General features: G+C 37.4%; 1 protein-coding gene across 4 annotated transcripts in view; it reads right to left on the minus strand.

The window, feature by feature from the left end:
* Nucleotides 1-22,884, minus strand: part of PROM1 (prominin 1) — a 58,672-nt gene that overhangs the window by 2,531 nt on the left and 33,257 nt on the right. For 2 of the 4 annotated variants that reach the window (XM_053458297.1, XM_053458295.1), the window contains 14 exons: nt 21,347-21,506; nt 17,481-17,633; nt 15,611-15,734; nt 12,680-12,783; nt 12,332-12,416; nt 11,876-12,022; nt 11,309-11,380; nt 8,519-8,611; nt 7,928-7,945; nt 6,822-6,875; nt 6,141-6,221; nt 5,988-6,056; nt 4,868-4,960; nt 4,583-4,698 (listed from right to left, as the gene is read on the minus strand). In XM_053458297.1, the coding sequence (XP_053314272.1) occupies nt 4,583-4,698; nt 4,868-4,960; nt 5,988-6,056; nt 6,141-6,221; nt 6,822-6,875; nt 7,928-7,945; nt 8,519-8,611; nt 11,309-11,380; nt 11,876-12,022; nt 12,332-12,416; nt 12,680-12,783; nt 15,611-15,734; nt 17,481-17,633; nt 21,347-21,506 (1,369 nt within the window). The remainder of the gene's footprint in view (nt 1-4,582; nt 4,699-4,867; nt 4,961-5,987; nt 6,057-6,140; nt 6,222-6,821; nt 6,876-7,927; nt 7,946-8,518; nt 8,612-11,308; nt 11,381-11,875; nt 12,023-12,331; nt 12,417-12,679; nt 12,784-15,610; nt 15,735-17,480; nt 17,634-21,346; nt 21,507-22,884) is intronic. The other 2 variants (XM_053458296.1, XM_053458298.1) reach the window with 1 other exon arrangement.

Consider the following 22,884-nt stretch of genomic DNA (forward strand, 5'->3'; position numbering starts at 1 on the left):
GCAGAGTTGTTAAGGGCTCTGTAGGGTCAGAAGTTTAAATTTTTTTCTGGATGATATGGGGAGAAAATGGAGTGATTGGCACAGAAAAACAGCAGATGAGGATCAGTGACAGAAAAAGATTCATCTAGCTGCAGTGTTGCGGATGGATTAGAGCGGCGATAGGACAGGGGAGACCAGTTAGTAGGGAGTTGCAATAGTCCAGACGGGATATCACAAGGGAGTGTATTAATATTTTTGTTGTTTCTTTATAAGAAATTGGGTGGATTTAAGGGATGTTTTTCAGATGAAGAGCTGCAGGATTTGGTGATACACCGGATGTGAGGGATGAAGGAGAGACCAGATTCAAGCGTGACACCAAGGCAGCGAACCAGGTCTGTCGGTTGGAAGGTGGAGTTGTCAACCGTGAAAAATATTTCATGAATTGTGGACAGAGCTGATGGCAGGATTACCATAAGATCAGTCTTGGAGTGTTGAGCTTTATGTAATGGGACGTCATCTATGATACAATTTCTGAAAGATAGTCGGTGACTTGAGTTTGAAGAGAGGGTGAAAGGTCAGGAGAGGAAATAGAGATTAGGGCTTCATCTGCGTATTGGTGGCACTCGATGCCAAAGGAGGATATCAGTTGTCCGATGGAAGAGGTGTAGATGGAGAATAGTAGAGGCCCAAGAACTGAGCCCTGAGGGACACCAACAGATAGCGGTAGGAAAGTGGAGCATGTTCCAGTGAATAAGACACTAAAAGTACGATGCCATGATGCCATGAGCATGGAGGGTTTGTAGGAGGAGGGGTGGTCAACTGTGCCAAAGGCTGCAGAGAGGTCCAAGAGAATAAGTATTGAGAAGTGACTTTTGTTTTAGCTGCGAGGAGGTCATTAGTAAGTTTAGTGAGTGCCGTCTCGGTTGAATGCTGTGGATGGAAACTGGATTGTAGAGGGTCAAGCATAGAGTTCGAAGAGAGGAAATAAGTTAATGGTTATAAGTTAGTTAATTGATTGTAAGTTAAAATGTATACTGCAATAAAAAGATACAGTATATATGGATTTCATAAGCAAAATAACTAATAATGGATGAGGTGACAGGAAAAGAAGGTCACAATTACAACTGAATTTAATCTCCAAAAAACATACTAGAACTATATAATTGTGTAGTGACTAAAAATATATGGATATGCCCAGGGCCGGCCAAAGACTTAACGCCGCCTGGGGCGAAGTTTAAAATGCCGCCCCCCCCGCCGACGCCGGGGGGGGGGCGGCATTTTAAACTTCACCGACGCCCCCCCCCGCGGTGCTTACCTTTAAAGAGTCCTGCGGCGAGTCTCCCTGCTCTGCCACGGTGCCGGCTTGTAATGCTGAGCGCCGGAAATTGACGTCACTTCCGGCGCTCTGCATTACAAGCCGGCACCGGGACCGAACAGGGAGACTCGCCGCAGAGGAGAGAGAGAGAGGGGCGCCGAGCGGGTAAGCGAAAACCACTCGGTGCCCCTCTCTCTCTCCTCCGCTTCAAAAAAAAAAAAAAAAGCGCTTGGGGCGGCAAAGTGCCGCCCCTTCTAAAGTGCCGCCTGGGGCAATTGCCCCAGTCTGCCCCATTATAGGGCCGGCCCTGGATATGCCAAACTCAGAGCGACCGTGGACTTTGATTCAGATTGTTGAGAATAAAAATGGATTTGTTACACCATGCGATGTGGGTTAGATGAAGTTACCAGGGGCAGAATTAATGTTTCTAGACATATACCATGAGAAAAGGTTTCTGAGACTATTCATTGACCCCCCAACACATTGCAGACTGTGTCAGTGCATACAATTCGGCTGCACTCATGATTTGTGTACATATTTAACCTGGATGTTTAAGTAAGTCAATGGTATGCGGTTTGATCAAAACATGTAACCAGCTCCTCGCTTTGACTGTCTTGCCCCTGATTACTTAGAACACAGTAAAAAGTATTTTGCGGGAGAGAAAGTGGAGAGAGGATTAAGAGACAATGAACAGTAACTATACCTTCACACTCTCAAACCACTGGGAGAGCTCATCAATCATCTGGTGGCGGGGCTGAGGCGCGAGGGAATCTATTCAGTGTGTCATATGAAGATATGCTATTCATGCAGAAAAGCCACAGCCATGTTAAAAAAACCAAAGGATTTTGACTAAGTCCTTGATGACAAATTCTGGAACTGTATGCGGTTAGTCACTGGCTTTCGTGTACACAGAATGGAATCTACACATTACAGGAAAAGTTACGGGTGCTTACTAAAAAAAAATCTATGTATCGCTGCAAAGTGCATCACTGAATAATGTGATAATGTATTTTACCACTCAATTACTAATTTGATAAATTAGCAAATACAGTTGTACGAAAACATGACCATATGGCACATGATTCAATGACCCATCAACGTTTGCTTAAAATGGAGATTTCACTCTAAAATCATACTTAGAACTTATTAAACGCTCCAAAAAAATATCGGTAACTGCTCAAAAGCACCCACACGTCTTATTTCACATCTAAACTACTGTGCAGTTAAGAAATAAAAGTGCATAAACGACATTAGCACAGACTGCTGCCACAGCAGAAGCTCATTACAGCCAATGTGGTGTTTGTTGAGGTTTCTTTTGATGTCTTTTCACCTGCATTAAGTAAATATTTTCTTGCCGCTAATAAACAACCAAAATTTGCGTGCCAAATATTGGTATCTGAAGCTGGAGCACTTCTGAAGGATGCATCACTGGGTGAATTATGTATGTTCTTTCTCCACTTTTTTGTTTTGTTTTTGAATATGGTTGATATGGCGTTGGGTCATGAATATTTACGACTTAATAATATAGTGTTCTCTATTTAATGACTGGTATGCTGTACCAGTAACTGAGTAATTAAGGTATTTCCATTCCTGGATTCAATTGTTATCTAGGACACAGCCAGGGTATTGAATTGCAAACCCATTTTCAACCACCATTGACACTGATTAAGGTTTAGACAAGTCCTAATGTTATAGGTTCCTTGGTATGTTCTCAGGACTATATCTCTCTAGCTAAAACATGTCACAATGTAACTATTCCTCCACTCTATTTTCCTCCATTCCAATGGTGACTACGGGAGCAAGTTAATGAGAAACTCACACAAATCAATATATACTCTAAATGTTTTTGGTTTTTTTTGCAAAAATACTATATTACAGCATGCAAAAAAGGGGGAAAATCTGATGAAAATATAAAAACACACCATTTGTGAAGAATGTCATGCATTACAACAAAGCATGCATCAAAGGAATCTTTATATATCTTATCAGAAAGGTGAATCATGCGTTATACACAATAGATTACCTTGTTATAACAGGATTGTGAATACCGTACACACACTTACTATGATAACCATTATTACCATTTTCCATACTGTAACAAATCAATGAAACAAAATATATGTATATTAACATGTGATGATCAAAGGTTACAGAATGGTTTCAAATGAGTTTGAAAGAACTATATGGGTATATATATATATATATATATATATATATATATAGTATATACAGCCTAACAGAGTTGGTTTCATGCAATAACAAAACTTAATATTTTATCAAAAATGAAAATTGGTAATACGATGATCTAAAAATCATGCATATCGTTGGAAAACTTGTGTGTCATGATTTTATTACAGTGATGCCAATAAGCACTTATTGACAGTAATCGGAAAAATTGCCAAGATCAAAAAGAGTCTAAAAAAAAATTAGATATAAAAAGTCTTACTTTTTCATGGGGACAGTCTCAATGCTACAAGATACAAAAACAAAAGGGAAATTACTTCGATGTATTAAATGATCACATTTAAATTAGTGTGTGGTTGTTAGGATTGTCCTGTGCTTAATCACATTTAACTCATTGCCTACATCCGAAGTACCCTGGGGACAAAGTGCTCCAGTAGCACCAGTGGGTATTAATTTCCCCCCAGTGTAGATTGTCACAATGAATGGAAACACAGAGAGATGGATTACGATGGAAAAGAAGATACAGCGAGCCTTAAAATAATAACAATGAAAATACTAGAAATGTGTTTACAAGTTCAATGGTAAAAACAGTTATCATAGCGTGAAATGCCATATTCCCGAGACAGAACTACTGCAGGTGAGAAAGGAATAATAGTTAGGAAGTCATCCTGGAACCGTTCATACACAAGCGAGTTTAGACGTTGTGTTATTTTTAGGTTGCATTAAGCATAGTTGTAAACTTAGTTCAGATACTTTTGTGTGGTTAGAAATGTTAATGCGGTCAACGGAAGGCTCTCCAGCTGTGTATGGTGCAACTTTTAATAGTGCAGGGACTATATTTTCTACAACAATACCTTAAAAAATATCTAAAAAAACATGTCAACCGGGGTCAACTTGTCAGGCCTCATGGGGAAGATGTATAATTTATATATATACTCCTTAATCTTCTAGTTTGTGTATTGTCCATACTTTCAGCTTCTCCAAATGTTAGAGAATAGGTGACTTCATAGAGATATACATTTTATTTATTGTATTTTACTTTCACAAGTTGTCAGATAGAGCAAGAGCGTACGCCATGATATGGGGTTTTTTATGGGTACTTACTCATCGTAAACATCTTCTGTGTCCATTCTGCGGTAGAATTTTGCCAACTTTATAGCAAAAATGATGCCAGGGATTAAAAATACCGTTGCGCCTCCTAAGCCAAACCAGAAAGAATTCTATGGGGAGAAAAGAATACAAATCTTTTATAGAGACATTTGTGACACTATAAAAAGATCAAGCCTTTTCTATTCCTTGCCTGTCGGAGCCATTTCTCTTGACTTTAAATACACAGAATTTTTTAACTATTTATTAAATTGGTGTGTAGAACGAGAAGTTGTTTCTTACCACGGAATCTATTACGTAGCTGCATAAAAACACATCTACTGCAGTGTCAACGACGTTGGCGATGGGCTTACATCCCGCCACATCGAAGGCTACCTGTAGAGACAGATGACAGAGAAGAAATAATACTTCACTAATTGCTAATGGCCAAATACCTTAATATGTACATTAGTAAAGTTCCTGTAATGGGAACGCTTTTGATGATCGGAGTCTTCGCGGTATGCAGCTTACTGGTGATGACTGTCAAGGATTTCTGTAAACTGCGTAAGGATCACTCAGTGTGAATGAAATGCGCCTGGGGGTAACCAGTAACATTTTATACATAAAATCAAAGCTGCCGAATGACCCTGTCTTATCTTTTTAGCAGGAAGAATACACTGAGGTTTCTCTTGTTTTCAAGTATGTCCTGGAGAAAAATAGATATCACTATGCCGCTACTAAAATTCAGAAAATATGATGATATATGTAAGAAAGGAGTCGATAAGAAACGTTTTAATTGATTGACTTTTGTGGCTGTGACATGGTTGTCACAGCATTAAATATAAGAGTCCTCCATATCTTTAGTCTCTGCTTGCTTCAATATGCCATTATTATGACTACCTTCCCGCTGTATATGGCTGTGAAATCAGTTAGGAGACGCAAGATAATGTTAGACCAATTCTAAATATCCATTTGAATGCAATCACAAAATAGAATGTGTCATGATTTTATTTGTGTATTTCCTTGAAAATTGTGTATTTTCCATTGCAAAATAAGGATCCTTTCCGTCAGGTTTTCTAAGGAAACTAAACACTGGTTTCACACAACTACACATAGTAATTTCATCAAGCAGCAGATAGTAGAGCTCCTCTGTGTCTCCCAGCGGTCTATACAGTACATGGCACCAATGTGAAGAACCACTTTGTTACCAAATTCTAAAGTTACCCAAACTGTGGCTTGGTTCTTGTTATTACTTTGTATAAGATTAACATTTAAGCTATGTCTTGCATAAAGGGCAGTCCCCTCCCGTTCTACCATCTCTATACTTTATATATAAAATATATATATACCCCTACTACAGTCTATTGCATGCTACAGTCTGTTAGTGTATATAGTCCTTAGAAATATAAGTTCAGTTACTTACAGCTTCCTTCACCCAATGAATGTATTGAAAAAAGTAGTTGATGACGGTGTTCATGAACTTTTTAAACTCCTGAAAGTAAGGGAAATGCCAAAAGTTATAGATACTTACTAAGCGCAAACTTTGTATAAATAGCACTTGGATCTGATGCATTACCTGCTTTATAACGAAGGAAGCGTTATTGTTGATTAGCAACTGCGCATTATCGATAGATGCAATCACATCGAACACCTTTTCCTGGAAGACAAAGCGAACGTAAGTTTCATTAGGAAATATAACGATCACGATTTAAAGCGTGTTATAAGCCATGTATAAACAGTGCCAGGTATAATACCCTGACTATTGTATGATCTAACAACCCCATTGCTCTGTGAGAGTGTAATATATGGACCAATATGGTTGGTGGACTCAAGTACAATTTATAACCCATAAGTGGCACTAATGGGTATCAATCATACCCCTCCCCCCAACTTTAAGATGGCGGCCTGCAGAGTATGTGATACAAGCCTCCCTACTCTTACACAATATATAATAAAACCAATTACAGTCACTCGAAAGCTATCTAATTTAATGCATGACAGGAGTCTTTAGGTTCATCTGCATTAACTGTGGCCGACATACATCTGTATATGTCCAGGATAAATATTTCTTTTATTACAGGTTTTTTTTTTGAAGGTGCACTTTATAGTACTTTATACTTTTTGTTCCATCGTAGTGACTATCTGCATCTCTTCTGCTGTTATATACAAAACCCCTCAAACAATTCATAATGTGTTAACAGTTATATACTAATTCTAAAAAACACATGAAAACTGCAAAATTATATTTTCTACATACCTCAATATCAAATGATGTTGTTTGTAGTAATTTAATACTCTGATTTAATGTGACCTGGAAAATAACATTTAATTTAAAATATGGCAGAAAATACGACTATGAATCGCATTAATAGTATAAATTAGAATTATAAATTCCAGCATTCATTTTTCATTTTACTGAAGATTAAATATACAGCACATTTATCCGTAAGGAAAGGAAATACAATCTTTGAATCTTAAACAATGTACATGGTATTATGAGAAACTTGGTATAGACCTTCACCAGTGGAGATGGAAAGGGGGAGAAAGAAAAAAAAGAGAAAAAAGAAGAAAACTGCTTTAAACACCAACTAGAGCCGTTCCCAATGCGCAATAGAAATTGTACCATGAAATACTTGTGGTGTAAGCGCTAGAAGAAACTAAAATTACAATTACAATAATGTCTAGCAATAAGTACAGTTTTTACTTCATACATAAACATGATATGAGTGTAAGCACACTTTCATTGTTGTAAAAGCCCTGACGCGTTTCACCAAAAAGGCTTCTTCAGGGGTTTATGACAAAAGAAAGCAAGTAATAGCTATAGTGAGGGTCAAAATTGGTACGAAGATTCTACAGTCAAAAGACTCTCTGCTATTACGGAGTCCTCTGCTGTTTTGGCGTCCTTAGGTTTATGCACCAAGGAATCCCCTGATTGGCTGAGATTATTTTGATAACGGGATTCAGCAATACGGTCAACATGAGAAAATAGATGCTGATCTCTAAAGCTATTCTGCTAGTGAGACAGTAAACACTGCTGCTAGTAAAGGACTTAATCTCACTAGAAATACATTATCATGTATTTTTTATAAATATATACGTTTATGTATAAAGTAAAAACTATATGTATATAGATGGGCACTCACATAAACTCATATGTGTAAGTAAAGCTAGATTGTGCACCTCTGATCAAAATCCAAATCTAAAGGGGTTAAAGTATAAAGTAGACCATGCAGAATAAGTAATCAGGTGCAGTCATATCAATCTCAAATGCTATTCATTAAAAGAGTCATAGCACACTCATAAGGTAAATGACAAATGACATCACAAGTAAGGAGGGTGCCGAAGACAAACATTGCTGCTTACCCTAGCTTTAACATATTTCTTGAAGGGCGCGTAAAAAGAGATAAGAAAAAGGACATGGAAAGTCATAATACACAAAGATTCTGTGTCATCCTCATATTGAACGAGCAATCCATTTCAATACAGAGCACACTCTATGACTACCACAGAATTAACTAAAATTGTGTATTTTACAATAGTTTAAACACATATTTACACTACCATTTAATATCTGACATGGTCATTAGAGTAATCTCCTATAACTAACTGTTCTATCGAGTCTAATCGCTGTACAGACTTGTAGATGACATTTAATTTCACCACCACTGAAGGGCCAACCCTGGAGAAGTTCTTCTGCACGAAAGGGCTATGATGGCCCCGCATAATGCATAGTTAAAGCAGTGCACAGTTACATTTAAACTTTAAAACAATATTTAAAAGGAGCATTCTATTGCTTCCTATTCTACCATACTCCCAGACTGTTGCTAGTAGCCAACTTATTTCCCATTGTACAGCGCTATGGAATTTGATGGCGCTATATAAAACAATAAATAATAATAATAATCCATCAAGTTAGGGCCCCAGACTATATCATCCACATGCATGACTGATTACCATTGACTGCTCCAGAGGGACAACTTGTTGAATATGGATCGTCCGTATGCTGTTTGCGTGTCCCTTTAATGCATTTCCTAAGGCTCCTTTTGGCTACGGGGAAATAAAGAATAAGATTTATGTAACATGCAATGTATACACTCAGTATGTGTGGCAATTATAGAAGCACAAGAATAGGTAGACAAGATGCAGACTTCCAGCAGAGTTCTGGATCTCAGACACTCAAAAAGCTTATGTTTTCTGGAGATTGTTCTAAAACCTCAACTAGACCCCAGGATTGTTGTTGACACAAATTCAGCCGTTATGCCCAAAATGCCTCAAAAACAGATCTAGGAGAGTAAACACAGAATTTCATGGCAAAGAATCATTTGGTCCATAAAGTTTGTCATCATTTGTCCTGCTGTAAAGACTCAAATCTTAATCTTTCCTTAGTCTCGTCCAAGATTCATGATAGCCATATGCCTATACCATGCATATTTTAACTATTATATTAAATAATGGCCTACATGTAGGGAATTTGCAATGAGCGGGACTTCAACTGAACTAAAGTAGAAACTAACACGTCATCCATTTTAACCAACACTGCTATGCGATTACAAAATAATACAATAGCCATATAACCATATCAAGGAAAGCCTTTGGGTTTGACCAAGAGTCTCTGTGCGAAGTACTGCTTCCCGAGGTCTCCGGATCACCTTCCTCCCTCTCTGGTAGGGAAGTGACATCTGGCCGTACCCGCTCCCCACCCATTTTACCTCTTACTACTCCCTAATTTAAGGTCATCCGGGGCTAGCCCCCCCAACCCCACCACAAAGCCACTTCCCCAGAGGAATCCAAAAAGAAAAGATATCTAAGAGATTGAATCGGAATTATATGTATGAGTGCCTAGAATATAATTAGACCAAGGAGACCATATGTCATTGTAATCAGCGAGAATTTGATTCAACAAATAAAAATATTTTTCCATATTCGCCTGATCCGTTATTTGATCTATTATCTCTTTCCATGTGGGAGCTTCATCTTTCCTCCAGGCTCTAGCCAAGCATATTTTTATAGATAGTAAGATGTTAGCTGCCAGTAGTTTACGTGCACTACTTGAAGAGGGTAGGGCAAGTGGAAAAGCCAGGTATAAGAATGGACGGAAAGGTTACATTTAAATGTGTATGAGAGAAGCCTGGAAGTTTCCAGCTTGATATTTTCCAATTTGCAATATGCCCACCAAATATGAAATTGAGTCCCCTCCTCATAACCACATCTCCAACATAAGTTGGAGTTTAAATTAGAAAATGTACTTAAACGAGATGGAACTAAATACCATCGGTGTAGCAATTTAAAAAACATCTCCTGAATATTAATTGAATGCACCGCCGTCCTAACTTGTGACCACATGTCAGCCCAGCTTTCCATTGGAAATGAAATCTCACAGTCCCTTTGCCATTTTTCTACAGAAAGAGGTAGTATATCATTTTTTAATGTGTCGAGATAAGATGATATCCTGGAAATTAATTTGTTTTTTTTTGTAATGTTTATTAATGATTAAATCCAATTCTGAGGGTGGGTGGACTATCTGGGAATTCAGAAAACCTCTTAATCTAAAATAAGAAAAAAGTTAATTATCAGGAAGTGTAAATCTAGACTGTAAATCTGAAAAGCTGAGAAGTGAATCGTTCAGTTTTAAATCTCCGAGTGTCAAAATGTTATTTGAGGTCCAATTTGTTAAATCAATGTTCTGCATATAATATTTAAGGACCTTCAAAAGGAGTGAAAACTGTAAATTCCGCATCTGTGCCTTCTAATGTTCTAAACTTATGACTTGTTTTTATTGCATCCAGTATAATTGGATTCATAAAGTTTAATTGTTTTGAAGTAGAGGGACTAAGCCATGAAAGATTGAATAAATCATGCTCATTTGCCTGAATACGTTCACATCGTAACCAACCTAAAGTTTGTATCCTTTTTAATATCCCAATATAACCCATGTGTGAACATTACAGCTTCATGTAGCATTCTGATGTCTGGAAAACCTAAACCCTGACTAATTCTTGATTTTCCCGATTTCCAGACAAAGGAGAGAAACAATTTAGAAAATGTATCTAAAACACAACCTGAAACTCGGAGAGGTATTGTCCTGAAATGATATAAAAATTTGGGGATCAAGTAAGATTTTACCATATTAACTCTACCAAGCCAAGATAGCTCTATTAATTTACATTTTTCTATTTGAGACACAAGATTATTCAACAAAGTTTCATAATTAAGAGAGACTAATTTTTTTAAAATTAAACATTAATCTGATCCCCAGATAGTCCACCGACTCATTCGAACAATCAAAATGATAATACTCAGCAAGGTAAGTCTTTTGTGAATATTGAATCTATCTATCTATGCAGCAAGTCAAATTATTCCTTGAAATGGCTCAGGTATACTTATTTCTGCACTCTGTCTGGATTTATGTGAATGACCACCAGATTTTTCCTGCATAGTCACATAAGGCACCTAGAACACGACCTAGCTAGAATTTCCACCATGATTTTTTGTATTGGCATATACTAGCCGTGGGGGAACTAGGCTTAGGGCAAGACTTTCCCCCTGGGTGGCCGCGTAATTGGCCGGTAAACGAAATCAGAGATCATCGTGTATCCAGCCCAGTTACTTAATTGTCTGCATGTGTGAGAGTATGATCAATATACAATAACTGTCCATGAATTCCAAATCCTGAGGCTAAGACTCATAATGCATTATAAATAAATAAGAATTATTAATATTAACGTATAATAGAAAGAAGCTTACCAACATATCAGCATTTTCTTCCAATTCATTAGCAAATGCCAAAAGATCTACTTTGGTGCTAGTCTTGCTCATCTATAAAAAAAAAAAACAAAACAAAAAAAAAAACATTTCATGTACTTAATGCCTGTGCTACGATTGTAAAAACTATATACAAGTATGTCTCTCTCTCTCTCTATATATATATTATAAATTATGTATGATGCATGGGTTTCACATTAATGGTATATATTTTTCTGGTTAAACACATAGGCCTTATTTTTAACCCTTTTAGCGCATAGTGCTAAACGTGAAGCGATATGCAGAACATTCCCTTGGTTTTTGCAGAAACGGCACCTAATAACCCTTTAGACATAAACTACAGGAATCCTAACTCAGTGATACAATTATTTTACTCTCAGACGAGATGCTCTGGTTTTCTCATTCCACAAATGAGGTAGATCTGTTTCTAAATACGACACAAGCAATGAGGTCATATTTTTCGCAAATTAACCTTTTTAAGTACATTGGTTTACATATCAACTGAAGAAATATAGGCATATCGAGAGATGTAAATCCTTTATCACTTACCTCTGTTAAGAAAGCATCAAAGTCTATTTCATTAATCCCAGTGGCACTGAATTCCTCTAAATTTTGTTTTCCTTTTTTATCCAGCAAGACTATGTTACTCAAATTTAGGTTCACCATATCAATTTTATCAGTTACATCATCAACGTACTGCGAAAAAAACAATAGACGTGCGTCAAATTTTCCATGGTAATAACATAACAGCGTCTTATATTAACCTTTGCGCCAAACTCCAATATCCTAAGCAATATCCATTATATTTGTGCAAGAATACTTGTTGTATAATTTTCATATATGTATGGTTTGCTTAATTGTTTTCTTAAGGGTTAAAAATAAAGTTTATTGTCACTTTAATACACTTTATTTAATACAAAGGGGTCTGACAAGAAGAGAATAGACAGACTAAGACAAACCGATACATTAGGTGGAGAGAGCCCGGCTTGCAAATTCTAGTCTTACCATGCTGATGTTCAAAAATTCATTTAGATTAAATAAATGATCCATCTGAAGTGCAGTAAAAATGCCTTTGTTGTCCTTGCAATCACTACAAAAATAAATGAAACAAACAGTACATGATAAAGTCATATTTAAGGGTCAATTACATTTTGTCCTGTTGCAAGTAAATTGAGCCTTACATCGCCATCTACAGAAAGGGTAACAAGGGTATAGGTGGCACTCTTTCACCTTTGCTATATAGACAATGAGAATTATCTTGCTTTAAAGAGTAAAAATTATCAAATATATATGATAGGACAGTGCTGCACATGTGTATAACAGATAATGAATGCGCTATACAGGCTTTCATACCTATATACTTTTTCAAAGGTGAGGTTAACATCTGCATTCTGATAGAGGACACCAGCCAGGTAGTTTTTCCACTGTGAATTTAACTGATAAGGGGAATCCAATACCTAAAGAATAACACAAAATCTGTGATAAATGTAATTGTGTGTCATATCAATTCCAAAATAATTCAATTTTGTTTCATGTATACAGTACGGTACAGATAAACCGGTTGCCAGTTGGCAATCTTAAAATGTATTGCTATTGACAACGTATCTCCTTCAGACAGAAGTGGGAACTTTCATACTTTTATTGCAGAGAGAAGCTTATTGGATTCGTACATTCGATACGGTGGCTTCCCAAGGACTGAATGAAGTGCGACTGAGTTGTTTTTTTAAATCCGTGTAAAAAATTTATGCTTTGCCTTAATATGGAGAAAAGGTGTATTTTTGCTATAATATAAAAAACAGGTATGTTTTTTAGTGTATTATGTGATGATATTTTGCCTGATATATACATATGTGCTTGTACACTATTACATGATATAAATATTTATTAGCAGATTGACACTTTAAATTTCCCACATATATGTTACCATGGAAATCATTTGCCTGACATCACTTCCTATTTAGATTTGGTTATGCACACACGTGATTAATTAGACTCAGGTGAGAATGCTTAAGATATAGACACATACATACATATACACACATATACACACACTCAACCATGCAAACATTTGGGGTCACTTAGCTGTTTTCATGGAAAATTTCTAGCTGTAACATAATTGAAAACAATCAATTAGTCTTTTAAACTAACGGTCATTGGGACACAGGAGTGATGACGGGCCTCTGTACACCTGTGAAGATATTCCATTAAAAATCAGCTGTTTCCAGCTACAATAGTCATTTATGACGTTAACACCCTCTGCGCTGGATTTCTGATTTATTACATGTTATTTTAACGGACAAAATTTGCTTTTCTTTCATAAACAAGGACAATTCTAAGCGACCCTAAACTTTTGAACAGTAGTTTACATATTAGTTTTGATGCATAATGAATATCTGTTTCTCTTGAAACCCTCGTGTAGGTATTAGTGAACGTCTCACTAGTTTTCTCATCAGCATACCCCAAAAAATTAAATTAATATAGAAATCTGCCATATCTGTATTAGGAAATATACAAATCTGCCATAATACATTAAGTTTAAACGTAATGCTTAAAAAATGCATACTTCCTGTATTTTGTGTTCATGAAAACGACACATTCCAAGTGGGCTGTTTATGCCTCGGGCTTCCTGGGGATAGGGGTGTCACGGATCTCAATCTTCCAGACACGCTAGGGCACGATAAACTATGCAGCGCAGTATGGCCTAAGAGCATCACCAAATAGGATTTTACCCTAAAGGGCTATCTCTGGATGGATTATAGTCATTCAGAATTTTTGTTTTCTGTATTTACAAGAGGTAAACCGTAGGGCAAAAATTTAGCAATTTTAAAAATGTAAGGCTGCTCACCCAGGACTGTGACGAATTAAAACCTTTCGAGTTTTTATATAACATGCAATACAAAGGGCTTTGATATAGCTCTAAAATATTTATCTCCTCCCATGAGTCTGAAGTATGTTAGTAATTTAATATGGACCGTAAATTCTCATCCGGATGAATAGAAGGTAAGTCCAGACAGGCTCTCGATAGGATGACTATCACATTAAAAGCACAACGAATCAAACTATATTAAGTATATGTAATATAATCATAATAAAAGTATGATATATATTCTTATAATTAAACCAGATAGAGTCTATGTAGAATGGTATCAACATTGTCTTGTTTCGCTCATGTGGATAAAGACCCAAGCATTCAGTCCTTGATAGATTTCTTTAACAGTTTCCAATATTATTCTCTCCCTTAGTGATTTTCGGCGATGAAGCCGAATTCCTGATCACTTTTTAAATAAATAAAGATATTGCTTTTCTCTTAATATGTGGCGCTAAACCAGAAGGAACGGTAACCTGAGATATAATAGTAAATGATATAGGCTTAAATCGCCTGCATTCCAGAATGAGCCTTGAGCAATTGTCAACCATGTCTGCTGAATGTTCTTTAGTTTATTTAACCTTCACATCCAGCTCTTATAATGTTTTACGACTACTTTTCAATTGACTGTTTGCGATTTTGCATTATTTCCTGCAAGCCTTGGGCTTACATAGAAAGAATAACAAAAACTCTAGAATAGGAAAACTGGCCAACAGGCCCTATAGTCCTAGTAATGCTTCCTGCTCTGTGATAGTATCTGGTGTATCTCCGACCTTTGTATTACCGAACTGTTCACCCATTGGAATGAGGGCTTCCTGGGTTTCTAATTAGTGTCATTGTAGCTCTTATACCCGTGTAAACCCCAAAAAATTATTTTCCTAGATCCAAACCACATATCTGTCCTACATCTTAAAACTGACACAAATGTGGTTGGATTCATCATGGGCCCAGTATCCCCCTGTTTAAAAAAATTCAAAAACAGTATGCTTCCTTTATACCAAATGGTTGGCTTTGAACTGAATATGCGATAACTGTGTTCAAAAATAAAATGCAACTTTAAGTCACTGCTGGTAATTAATCTATCAGGAGAGGACTGACAAACTTCAGCTAGGAGAGGAAACCCAACACAGTAGTCTTGGATAATGCACATTCAGCAAAAAAAGACTGCCTGGAATACCAAAGAAGCAAAGAAAGAATCCAGTCATTATGCAAATACATATTCTTTAAACATTCTAAAAGTTGCTGCAGAAGCCTAAAACCTTTAAATCGAAGCAGCCTTGGGGTGCATTGCTCCCGTGCCCCGCTGTGCCACCCCAGTAACTTACATTTACTAATGGAAAGCGTTTGGATGTGTTATAAGCTTTTAAATCTTTTATAAGCGCAAGTGATTGAGGATTTTCAGGTGGCTACACACTCACCTTAAACAGCGACCTGTCTTGGAAGGGCTCGCACACCAGCTTTTCTACATTCCCTCCAGCAAGGAAGGTAATGACCACAATCAGCATGAGTATCCAGGAGAAAATGAAGCTAAATCCAACCCCGCTGTAACATAAAAACAATACTTAAACTGTATATATATTATAAAGTCATATTCTGTTGAATCAAGTATTTAAAAACCCCTTTAATGAAATGGAAAAGCAAGTAAACATACAGAAGTATAATCTGGTCTCTGCCCATTGTTCTATCCGTGACCCGCAGATGTACACAATGACCACGTACAACTCAACAAGTGCTGCACATAAGGGAGCTCTCTAATTCAACACAATGGACGGGGCAGATGGCCAGCATAGTCTTTGGATGGATAAAAGCAGTCGAAATTTGTGTGACAGAGATCATACAAATAAAATTTAAGATTTTCCAACTACGAGGAGAGGACCGGCAACCTTCAGCTAGGGGAGGAAGCCCAACAAAATATAGCCTAGGAAAGCAGACGACACGCTGTTATATAGTCTTGGCTAATGCACATTCACCAAAAGAGACTGTTAGGAAAAACAAAGAAAAGGGCCATAAGGAGCATTTTTTGTTACCCTATTTGCTCTGAGGAATAAATCCATCTACATAAGCCATAAATCAAAATCATTAATAAAAATGAAAGACAGAACGGAAAATCAAATAAGGCACTTTAAAGGTACGGCCTCTAAATATGTTATATATTAGATCTAAAGATATTGGGCATGCCAAAACGTGTAAAAGTGGTATGTGAAGAAGGATACCTACGAGCAGACAGACTATCTTACACATATGAGATATTTAACACCATACATGCCAGACGGAATGCTGGGTATTGCTTTTAAAGTGCTGTATAGGTGGAGCCCTGCGGCAATAGAGTCCAATAGAGTCAAACAGGCGCCTCCAATTTAATAGATACTTATTCAACATAACAAAACGCTGGCACTTATATAAAGAAAACATTATTTTATAGACTCCAGGGGACCCTGCCCAAACCATATGAATTTGTTACATCTACTCCTTCGCCCCAGAATTTGGCTCCGGAGGTAAGTTATATCACGTGCCAAGAAATCTACTTGGCCAAACAAACCTCCTGCACAGAAAATAGCTGGGTGGAGAGCAAAGGGGCAAATGCATGTGGTGGATTTACAACGTAAATTTAAAGGGACCTCTCAGCTGTCATATGTGCTGGACGGCCTCCACTATCGCGAGGACATCTAAGGAAAGCGAAGGCATGGAAATCAGCATCTTTTTGCTTCTCAACAAAGTTGATCCCTTAAGGGAGATGTCTGCCGGATACCTCATAATGGGGAATTTCTTTCTCACGCTTTTCAGTGGAGCCACGTTCCATTAATTAGCTGACTGAAGGCCTGAATACCTGCATTTATACAGCCAAAAGGCAAACACAAAAAGAAATACTGTATCAAGATGGCAGCAGGTGATATTCACCATAAAGCTGAGCACCATCTCTCTGAACAAACTACAGCAAGTCCCCCAGAATTTCTGAGCTGAAACAAGGGAAAGTTTTGAGAATTATTAAAATGTGGCAAATACTGTTTATTAATTGGTTTTGGAAGCATTATCTTCTTTCATTATGATGCACAGCGCCCAGTTGGCCATTCGTCAACACATACAAAGTAATGATTGTCTTCTACTGCCTTTAACATAAAATTCGTCAACAACCAAAACTTCTACCACATGGCGAGAACCAATATCAATGTCTTTATATATTAATTGTTCACATGAAACACGGTGACAAGGTTAAAAAAAAAAAAAAAAAAAAGAAAGTCTTAATGGTGGGTTTAGATCTTGATAATCTCAAAACTGAAAAATACTCACGCCATAAGGAAGTTCCCGCCGGTGTTGGAGATACAGCCTCGGGTGGTCGGAGAAGAATGCTGATCGTAGCCGCAGGAACCACAGAGCAAACCCAGGTAGTAGAAGACAACAATGAGGGCCACCATACAGCAGAGGACGAGAGATCCCAACCACCTAAAAAGAGAAATTACACTCACTTACATTAATCAACTAGGCATTTCATACGTATCAATCAATAATCACATGTATCAGTCATAATACAGACTTGTGCAACACCGAAATATACTGTATATCACTTGGGTAATTCGTGAATTAAATGTAACATGATTTTTTGGTGCAGAAATGTTTGTAAATGCAGATTCCCTGGCTAGGATGATTTTATACACCTGTGGCAATGGGTCTGTTTGAAACACCTGAATTCAATAATTAAGAGGTGTGTCCCAATTCTTTTGTTCATATAGTGTATATTATATATATTAAAGGGTTATATTATTGCATTTTCTCTCAATAATGTAGAGATTGTTTAATACACTTAAATGTTTTTAAGGAATCTAGCATTTTTGGGGTTTTTTTTGTACTTATCCTGGTTGGCCTGTAGGGTTACTTCGATTGATTGGTTACTTGTTTTGTGTACACCTTTACAAATCAATTAATCAACATTTAAAGGTCTATAGGGAAGCCGTTCTGACAGATAGATGCCACGTACAGTTTTTAATTATTATGCGCTTGGTTTCAAAAGAACAGCACTTTTGGCCACCCATATACGCTGTGCAATGAAATAAAAAACAAGCTGTCGTACATTAATAAAATATTTTAAAATAACCATAATCTAAAATATCAACACAATAGAAATTCACTGTTATATATATATACGCACACACACTGCACATCCTTTTGGCGATTAGGGGGTTAAAGTCATCAAATGGAGAACTTATTATGATAATTTCTGGATCATCAGCACTTTAGATGACTGCGATGGTAAATAAATATAACTGAACACCTTCAGGTTGAAAATCTTTTCATCAACATTCAGATGTTAAGGATTAATGTATTTTTTCACAAAAGACCCCCAGGGACAGTCGCATCTGTTACCTGGGAAGATCTATTTCTTGGCAAATAGTTTTGTGCACAGAATTTAGAGAGGAAGCAGAAAAGATGTTTTACAAATCTTATATATTTTTTTTCTGTGCATTTTTCCCACCTGCTTAATCGCATTGGAAAAGAAGCCGGACCTTGGAAGCCCAAAATATTTCTAAGACTGCCCCAAGGTGACAAAGATTTCGGGGACCACAGTCTGATGCCATTAATGGGCAGAGGAGATGGCTTGGGCTAGTATGTTGCTCCTAAAAGGGTGTGTATAGAAGATTATTTGCCATTGCCTTTCATGATCGCCCTTGGATTGATTTATGGCATATTAAGCCATGATTGTGTTTCCTGAGGGTCACAAATATCTTAAGAAAGCTAAGCAATGGGATGCTAGATTGGTCCGAGTTAATTAACAATAGATGTGTAGCATCGGTTACTTATTACATTCATTTAACAACGTCCACATCACATAAATTATCTGTGACTCATTATTAATCACTAGGTGGGGAAAGTATAATGCCACTCAGATTGGCTTTATGCCTTTGGTTAAATTGATGTTGAAAACCGCTGTGGTACTCTGCAGAAGTGGCCAAAATCGTGAAAGACAAGAAGTTAGCCTTTAGTAGATACAAAAATACCCAAAGCGAGGAAGATAGACAGATCTATAAAATTAGGCAGAAAGAGGCAAAGAAAGTTATAAAAACTGCCAAATCACAGGCAGAAGAGCGAATTGCCCTATCAGTAAAAAATGGAGATAAAACATTTTTTAGATATATAAATGAGAAAAGGAAAGTTAAACAAGGATTAGTTAGACTAAAAACAAAAGGAATATATGTAGAAGAGGATAAAGGTTTAGCTGACTGTCTCAATGAATATTTCTGTTCAGTTTTTACAGATGAGAATTATGGAATGGGACCTCAGTTGGGAAAAAAGACTGAATCATTTGAAATATGTGAGTTTATCGAGGCGGAGGTTTTACTTCAGTTGTCTAAGGTAAAGACAAATAAGTCGATGGGGCCTGATGGGATACACCCCAAGTTATTAAAAGAGCTTGGGGGTGTACTAGCAAAACCGTTAACTGATATATTTAACGAATCATTGGTAACGGGAGTTGTCCCTGGGGATTGGAAAGTAGCGAATGTTGTGCCTATACACAAAAAAGGCAGTAGGGAGGAGTCGGGCAACTACAGGCCAGTTAGTCTTACATCTGTAGTGGGAAAATTAATGGAAACAATGTTAAAGGAAAGGATTGTTGAACATCTGAAGTCACATGGCTTTCAAGATCAAAAACAACATGGGTTTTCCTCAGGAAGATCTTGCCAAACAAATCTTATTGATTTTTTTGATTGGGTGACTAAAGTAATTGATCAAGGTGGTGCAGTAGACATTGCGTATCTGGATTTCAGTAAGGCCTTTGACTCTGTCCCACATAGACGACTTATAAATAAACTGCAATCTCTGGGTTTAGATCCCAATGTTGTTGAATGGATTAAGGAGTGGCTGAGTGACAGAAAACAGAGGGTTGTAGTCAATGGCGTATATTCAGAACAAGGTCTTGTTACCAGTGGGATACCTCAGGGATCTGTACTTGGACCCATTCTCTTTAATATTTTCATTAGTGATATTGCAGATGGTGTTGATGGAAAGGTATGTTTATTTGCCGACGACACAAAAATTTGCAACAGGGTTGATGTTCCTGGAGGAAGAAGCCAAATGGCAAACGATCTAGGTAAGCTGGAAAAATGGTCAGAGCTGTGGCAATTGGCATTTAACGTGGATAAATGCAAAGTAATGCACCTGGGGCATAAAAACCCAAGGGCAGAGTATAGACTATTTGGTACTGTCCTAACCTCAACGTGTGAGGAAAGGGATTTAGGGGTAATTATTTCTGAGGATTTAAAGGTAGGTAGACAATGCAGTAGAGCAGCAGGTAATGCTAGCAGAATGCTTGGTTGTATAGCGAGAGGTATTAGCAGTAGGAAGAGGGAAGTGCTCATGCCGCTGTACAGAGCACTGGTGAGACCTCACTTGGAGTATTGTGTACAGTACTGGAGACCATATCTCCAGAAGGATATAGATATGTTGGAGAAAGTGCAGAGAAGGGCTACTAAAATGGTTTATGGATTACAAAATAAACCTTACCAGGACAGGTTAAAGGATCTTAACCTATATAGCCTGGAAAAAAGACGGGACAGGGGGGATATGATAGAAACATTTAAATACTTAAAGGGAATCAACAAAGTAAAGGAAGAAAGTTTATTTAAAAGAAGAAATAAAACCGCAACAAGAGGACACAAGCATAAACTAGAGGGGCAAAGGTTTAATGGTAACATCAGAAAATATTACTTTACGGAAAGGGTAGTGGACGCATGGAATAGCCTCCCAGTGGAAGTGGTAGATGTTAATACAGTAAAGTCATTTAAGCAAGCATGGGATAGGCATAATGCCAAGCTAGATATAGGATAAGGGCAAGTACTAAAGGAGAGTACTCAGAGGTTGGGCAGACTGGATGGGCCTTCTGGCTCTTATCTGCCGTCACTTTCTATGTTTCTATGTATTAGCCTCTTCCACTTCTGACGGGAGGCTGCTCCATTAATCTACCAGTAAAAAAACCAAAACACTTGCAATCTATTATACTTGTTAGTCAATAAAGATATCTCGGACCAATCAAATCTGCTCTTTTTTCTTTCTACAACCAACAGGTACAACGGTATAACATGATAAACCAACGAATCCATTATATCCAACCTCTCACCTTAATTTCAGCGATATACATTGAAATGGGCATTTTATACACATACCTGTAGAAATCATATTGTTCGACCACTGGGTAATATTCCCGGATGTACGTCTCACCGCGAGCCAGATACAATGTCAAGTTGGAAATAATATGAAGCACGGGGATCATTTTGGAATAGTTGGAGATATTCGAGCCGATGGAATCCAAAACATTTCTTACATCTAAAATTTTTAAAAAAATGAGATAAATAGGATAAAGCAGAATTTTGTTTTTTTAAATGCGTGTTATTTGATTGGATAAATACACAAATGGGCCATGGAAATGGACGAAATGATTTACAGAGTGAACAGAACCATCACAGCGCACTTCACAATGAAAATAGTTTAATGAGCGGAGATTCAAGCCAGAAATTTCTTTTCATGAAGCACAACTGTGGCAAACATCTGGCACTGAATGGGTGCTTTTCTCACAAGCCATGGGCTGCCGATCTAGGAATTTAAAGTATTTTTTTTTTCTTATTGATGTTTGCCTTTGGGATTAATTTTTACTCTTGTGATGTGAAGCTGGAACTTGAAAGAGTCAAGAAATGTCCTTGATTTTGGAAGAAAAGCAAATGTTTTTGGCTATTAAAATAACATAAAATGGATCGGAAATACAGTGTAGATGTTGTTTATGTTGTAAATGACTATAGCAGGCCCTTTATCACTCCTGTGTATCAATGGCACATTGTGTTCGCTAATCTAAAAACTAAGTTTAAAAGGCTATTTGATCGTTAGAAAACCCTTTTATAATTATGCTTTAGCTAGAAATTGTATTGTTTTCCATGAAATCAGCCAAGTGACCCCAAACTTTTGAATGATAGTGCAGGGCCGTAGGAAGGGTGAGAGCCACTCACCTCGGGCGCAGCTGCGAGAGGACGCACAGCTGTCCAATCAGCAGCTGCACGACTGGTTGGGGAGATCACAATCCCCCTCTAACAGCCCAACATTAGGGAGTGCGAGGTATTTGATGCAGAGCGCTGGGATATCACGTTGTACCTTGCTCTCTGCATCAATAACCGGTGCATTGTGATGAGGGAGCACTAAAGCGGAGGCCTGGAGTGACAGACCTCGTGCTTCAAAAAGTGAATGAAAGGTGGAGGATGGAAGGTGAGAAAGGTACGAGATGGGGAGAAAGGGGTGTAAGGGCAGTGTATGTGTGTATATATGTGTGTGTTTGTAAGCGCGTGTGTTTGTGTGTATGGGCTGGTGTGTATGAGCGGTGTAGGTATTTGTGTGTTTGTAAGATGGTGTGTGTATGTGCATATGTGTGTGTAAAGGTAGGGGTGTATAAGGGCAGTGTATGTGTATATGCGTGTTTATGGGCAGGTGTGTGTAAAGACAGTGTGTATGTGTGTATGTATGTATGTATGTATGTATGTATGTATGTGTACATATATGTATATATATATATATATATATATATATATATATATATATATATATTGAACCTAATTCATTCAGTTTAAAAACATTAAATCTAAGTTGAGCTATCACATCATCATATAATTACTTAACATAAACAAGGACCAGGTCAAAATCGGGAATGCAAGCACCCAAA

The sequence above is a fragment of the Spea bombifrons genome, chromosome 1 (genome assembly GCF_027358695.1).
Source record: "Spea bombifrons isolate aSpeBom1 chromosome 1, aSpeBom1.2.pri, whole genome shotgun sequence".
In the NCBI taxonomy this organism is placed as follows: domain Eukaryota; kingdom Metazoa; phylum Chordata; class Amphibia; order Anura; family Pelobatidae; genus Spea; species Spea bombifrons.